Here is a 6,000-nt window from a genome sequence, read left to right as displayed (position 1 = left end):
CTGTCAGTAAAACACTTCCAAGGGCCCCATTAGGTGACCCTGAAACTGGCTCTCGCTCACAGCACAGGCTGCCTAAAAGCAGCTGTTTCTTTGTGGTGTGGGTAACTATCAATTTCCCAATTCCATACAGAAAAATAAAATGAAAAATGCTATTATGTACAGCAGATAATTTTTTAAAGGGAGGAAAGTAGCCTCTAAGCTTTCCCTATATTTTGATTTATGGTCACAATAATGTTTTAGAGGTCAAAATGAGTAGCAATGTCAGGAACATTGAAGCATATATTGATCCAAAGCCCGCAACTTGCTAATTCAGTTCTTTACAAATACCAACAGCACTGTTTTACAGAGGCAAGTGGTCTGAAATGTGATCTCCTAATAGATAAAAATAAAAATTGTATAAAATTGAGAATTATACATTATTTGCCTTTAGATATATGATCTTACATTTGGCATCCCTGAAACACTAATTGTTGGCCTGAGCACATCTTACCAGGCAATCCCCATCATTCTGTAGGATAGTCCTCCTCAGTTTTACCACTTCTCTGGGCTCTAAGATTTATAAACTACGAATAGGGATTTAGTCTTCAGAAAAAAAAAAAGATGTATAAAAAGTCTAAAACTGGTTCTTGAAGCACACTAGAAATATGGTCCTTCTCCCATGATTCCCCATATATAATTTTATGTTGAGATCAATATGTAACTATTTTTATTCCATTGAAGATATGATTGTTGTTCATAAATTGAGTGGTCACACGATAAAAGCAGCCACAGACTAGTCACCTGGGTTCTTCTAATCCACAGGAAATTCTCCAGAAGAGCCCTGGTGGCAATTTCTAGCGTAGTATCATGTTATGAATTGCCACCGGTAGATCACGACTACGTCAGCGGGTCCAGGCCCGATGTATTCTGTCAGATCTCAAAAAGAATTGCATCAGGCTGTATCCTAGCTGTACCCTCATCCCTTTCAGGATGCTCTTTCCATTTTTTCATTGTGTAGAAGTCCTAGCACAAATAATTTTCTTTGACAGTTTTCAGATCTCTCTGCGGATATCCTTGATTTTCTTGTTCAGTGATTTAAAAGGCCATCCTGAAGAATGTTGCATACAACACTGTTCTATCAGTTTGATTTTTGGATATGTCTTCCTTATTTTCACACTGAAATCTTGATAATAATTTTAGGTGTGTCCTTTTCTTTCTCCTGCACACAATCTGCTTGTTTGTCTGTCTCTGTGCACTTACAGAATACCTCTGGGTACTGTCTTCTGTCTGAGGAAACACTACAAGTCCTACTCTTTTCTAGTTTTTTGGTTTCCTTGGTGGCCAGTCCTTTCCTTTCTTGAACCTGGAGTTACAGTGGTTCCCTAGGCAAGTTGTGAGTGTTTGCCAGCAAGCTGCCGGCATCCTTCCATCGAGGAAGACAACCCCAGCCTAGGCAGGGCAGTGATCTCTCCAACAAGGGCACAGTCCCACCATACTGGACACAGTAACACAGACCTGGGCTGGTGACAGTAAAAGGTTCTGTTGGCCATCCAGCAGGCAAATGCAAGGTGACAAGTCAGATCCCAGGTCAAAGAGAAGTGAAGAAGTTGGGAGCAGCAGGGGAGAGGGCTGGGCACAAGCCTACCTACAGCAGAGCTCAGGCAAGGCCTGGGGTGAAGCCTGGAGGCAGCGCCTGGACCTGTGTGCTGAGGGTGCAAGCTGGGCAGGGCACTCTGGGGCTGCTGGTGCGCTTGGGGCCCCATCAGCCAGCCTTCTTCATCCTCCTAGTTTTTTCCTCGGTGTCATCGCAACCCTTTCTCTCGTACTATTTCTGTCAACAGCAACTTGCCACCCACCTGTGCTTCACACATATGAATCCAGCAGAAAATATGAATGAACACAGTTGAAGAGAAGAACATGGCTGAGTTGTTCCAGATCGAAACCACTGTCTGTCACCGGCCCATCACAGTATCCTATGTAGAATATGTCTAGGAAGAAAGATATCCAGTTTGGGATACGCAGACATCCAGTTCGGGTATCTACGCTGAAGTGCTAGACTACTAGTGTAGTCCAAGTAGGAGACAGCAAACACCTTTCTGGGGGCAAACTCCACCTACTGTCTTTTAATCAGATGACACTTATTTTTTTTGGGTAAATAATATTATGCATAGGTAGTGGAAAAGATCGTTAGCGCTGGGAAGAACAAAAAACCAAGTGAAATGGGTCTTAATTTAGTCAAAATATTTTTATTTGGCTGTATTTAGCAAAAGGTTTGCTTTCCTCCCTCTCCCTCCCCTCTATTATTTGCTTGTTATTTCTGATTTCTCATGTTTCCATTCTTTCAGTACAATATATTAACACCTTGCACCTCTTCAGCACTTTCCAGTTAAGACTCTCAAAGCATTTACAGACATGAGTTAACTAATCCTCACAACAATCATTAGCAGTAGGGAAGTAAAATGATCTCCATCTGCAGAGGGAAGTTAAGATCAACCTTTTTTCAAGTTTTTCTTTGATTTTCAGTGTCCAGCTTGTATTACGCTGGGCTTGATGAACGTATGTATCCCTGCAGTTGTGTTTCATGCTTTTGAAAGAAAGACTGCGTTTGAGCACTCAAAATCTAAAGCTATTTATGAAAATCTGTCTTTAGTAACTTGTTGAAGGCCACACAGTAAGTGAGCAGCAGAATCCAAAACTGGGAACAAGGCAAAACTTCCAATTATGTGCTATACTGTGAGACGTAACTCTTGGTAACTTACCTTTGGACTTTAAAACCACAATCCATTCCCTTCTCTTTACACATTATCCTCTACTGACCATTTCCAGCAGACTTCAACCTCAGGTACTCACATTCTGCATTTTACTAGCAATTTTACATGAGGGTCTCCACAGTCGTCAATTGTAATACAGTATACAATACCTTTGGGTGACTGTAATGAGCCTTAGTGGAAAAAAAAAAAACCCAAAACCCAACAACTTAACAAGGACCAGGTGTGGATTTTACCTTTAAGTATTTAAAGCAAACTTCAGAGTTTATGGAAAAATCTAATATGTGATTGTTTTAGGGAAAACACCCTCCCATCCCCAAACCTGGTTCAAATGGAAGAGTAAATATTAACTTGACAGTTATACCTTCTTATCAGCAGTGCATCTGCATAGAGATTCTTCATAAAAACCTGCAAATTCACAATTGTACCTTGCAAACAGAAGTACTATGACTGTTCAAGCAAACACTAATTTTAAAATATCCATTCAGTTCATTTAAGTGGTATCTTCACGTTAGCTCCATCAGAAGATACTGGCATGAAACACAGATGAAACTTTTTCTTAGTTAGGTTAACACTGAAAATTCAAACAGTCAGACAAACACAATGCAAGTATTCTAACAGAAACAATATAAAATTTCACTGGCTTAAAAAAGATCTAAATGAGAAATCTTGGTTATTCCAATGAATTGCTAGACCCTACATTGAAAATGATGCATTTACAGAACTATTCAGATGAATTAGGCTTCTTCTGTAACACTAAATACTGGAATTCTGATAGATTGTGCAAGTATTAAAAAATACTAATATTTTAAACATTGACATTACAATCTTAAATAGCCTTACAAGTGCAATGTTATAAATATATTAAAAAAAAACCTCAGAGCTACAATTTTATATAAGTTATATGAGTAAATGAAAGTGCTTTTCAAGTATTTATGTTCATTTACAGTCGGATTCTCTTGTATAAGTCAGTGCTCAGATGGTACAATTTAAGTATCAGTCTTTTTTTTAAATTTTGGATGCATACATTTAACTGGATGGAATAAATGGTTTCATTTGCAGAAATGCGTGATAAATATTTAAATACAGAATATAATTTGTCATAAATATTTAAATATGGAATATTATAAAATGTTAATATTATATTTTTTGTTATCTATTAAAAATAAAATAGAAAGAGATCACATCCTGATGGGTGTGTGATAACCTGATAATGCCATGGGAGCCCTTGAGCCATAAAGTAATTGTTAATTCCATCAAAATCCCAAATTATGATATGCTAAATAGTTGTTCTTCGGTAGAGACAAAAGCATGTGATCATAATAGAGGCCCAATACGGTCAACGTTTGAAGAATTTAAAAGATCTTATGATCTGTGTCAAAAGCCATGGAATCTAATGAAAACTTTCCAAGACTTTCAGTTAGTCAGCCCTTAGCCATAGACACTCTGGAGAACACAGCTAGTGCATGTCACCACTGTACTGTCTGCCCAGTGCACGGTGTAGCTCCCTTTCTGGCTAGTCAAGAACCATTATTATTGCAGTGATACAAAAAAGATTGTATTTCTGTTTGCCAGCCAGAGGAAGCGTGAGGTAAGTGGGGAGATACTGTTTATTAGACAAGAAAACCAAACCAAAACAACCCTAAATGAATCATTATATATTTAAAAGTGCACTGAAAATATTTCCTATTGAACCCTATGTCTTGTAAGTACTAGATTTTCATGTTAAATTATATCCACTTTGAACACTGAGCATATGTAAGCTGATACCAGAGCATTTAGTTTGTCTTGCAGTTTGAAAAGCACATGACACAAGGCAGCATTAACATCTTTCATTAAAGATCGGGTGATGCCATAGTTTTATCATGAAGATTCAGCTTAGAAATGACATAGTTCAGCAGAAGCCCCTGCAGACTGCCATTACAAGCTTTCTCCAACAAAGTGCTTTATCATTTGCTAAAGACAAAAGTCAAACTGTTGCCCTACCTCACCACAGTGCTGCACTGGCAATTTGTAATGTTCTTCCCAGATGCAGTTGGACTTTAATAAATTATAGCTCTTCAGAGTTAGGCAATTCTTTGTAATAAAAGCAGTTTCATGTTCCATCAAGAGTGGCCACTGTTTAGACTGGTCTTTTCATGCAGACCTGACAACGGCTGATGATATTTTCCAGCTCTCCTGCTTTCAAAGTCTGTGGCAGAGGTTTTCTAAAAGAAAGAAAACAAGCATTTACTTTTTTCTTTAAAAAACAGGGAGAGACGATGAAACTTTGGATGTGGAATTATTGACAACAACATTGAAATCCTTGGCTCACTTAAGGCATCTTTGTGCTACAGAATGGTCCTAAACTTAACAAAGGGGGATGTTTAAACTGAGGGGAATTACTAGGGGAGCCTGCACATGTTATGCAGGCAGTTATTGTCTCCTCGGGCACTTGCAGCATGGATGCGATGCGTATGGATGCAGGGAAGTACAGTTTACCTGAACATTCTTCTTGGATTTAACGATGCCAACCAGAAGCTGTAGGAATTTGTGTAGTAGTTGCACGTCCCCCTGCCATGGCACTCTATGAATGGGATGGCTCGAAATTCTTCCAAACAAGATCCAGGAGATGCCAATGCTTGGCCAGAACCTTCTGAGCCGGCACTTGTATACTGTAACCACCAATACATTTTTTATGAGAACTTGTCCGTCAGCTTTTAGTAAACTGCAGGCAAAAAAAAATCTCCTTCTAAAATATGTGGTAAATCTTGGACAAAACAAAATGAACACAGATTAGTTTTATCAAACTTATAACGAAGCGCAGAAGCCTCATGAAAATTCAAGCACAGTTATGGCATTTCTTAAGTCCCTGCAAAGGCCTTTTTCTGCTCCATGAAAAGGCATGAAACTGTAACCAGTACAAAGACTAGAAAGTAGCTGTCTTCTGTCCAGTTGAGGACTACGGTAACTGAATTACAAATAAGCCAAATCCCCTATTTTGTGTGTTCTTATTTTTTGTTGCATTGATTGCTTCTCCAAACACAAAAAGTAAAGGCGGCTTTTTCCTTCTCTGATGTTGGTAAATGCTTGTAGAAATAGCTCTAAAATAATTTATGACAGTAGAAAATTGGCTAGAAGATACCACTTAGATTTGCTGATGTTGGAAACAAGCAAATGATTTTAACTATATGCTGCAAAAATTCTCTCATTCTTTTCCAAGATTATTGTTATTATTACTTAGTGCCAAATCCCAGGAGAGACAACAAATTTC

General features: G+C 38.4%; 1 protein-coding gene across 1 annotated transcript in view; it reads right to left on the bottom strand.

The window, feature by feature from the left end:
- Window positions 1-4,604: 4,604 nt before the first annotated feature.
- Window positions 4,605-6,000, bottom strand: part of COL4A3 (collagen type IV alpha 3 chain) — a 64,109-nt gene continuing 62,713 nt past the window's right edge. Inside the window, exons 51-52 of the mRNA XM_075158206.1 lie at window positions 5,229-5,401; window positions 4,605-4,954 (exon numbers count right to left, since the gene is read on the bottom strand). Of these exons, the coding sequence (XP_075014307.1) occupies window positions 4,870-4,954; window positions 5,229-5,401 (258 nt within the window). The 3' untranslated portion in view covers window positions 4,605-4,869. The remainder of the gene's footprint in view (window positions 4,955-5,228; window positions 5,402-6,000) is intronic.

The sequence above is a fragment of the Calonectris borealis genome, chromosome 9 (genome assembly GCF_964195595.1).
Source record: "Calonectris borealis chromosome 9, bCalBor7.hap1.2, whole genome shotgun sequence".
In the NCBI taxonomy this organism is placed as follows: domain Eukaryota; kingdom Metazoa; phylum Chordata; class Aves; order Procellariiformes; family Procellariidae; genus Calonectris; species Calonectris borealis.
The sequence above is the reverse complement of the archived record's forward strand: the minus strand, read 5'-3'. Positions and strand labels throughout refer to the sequence as shown.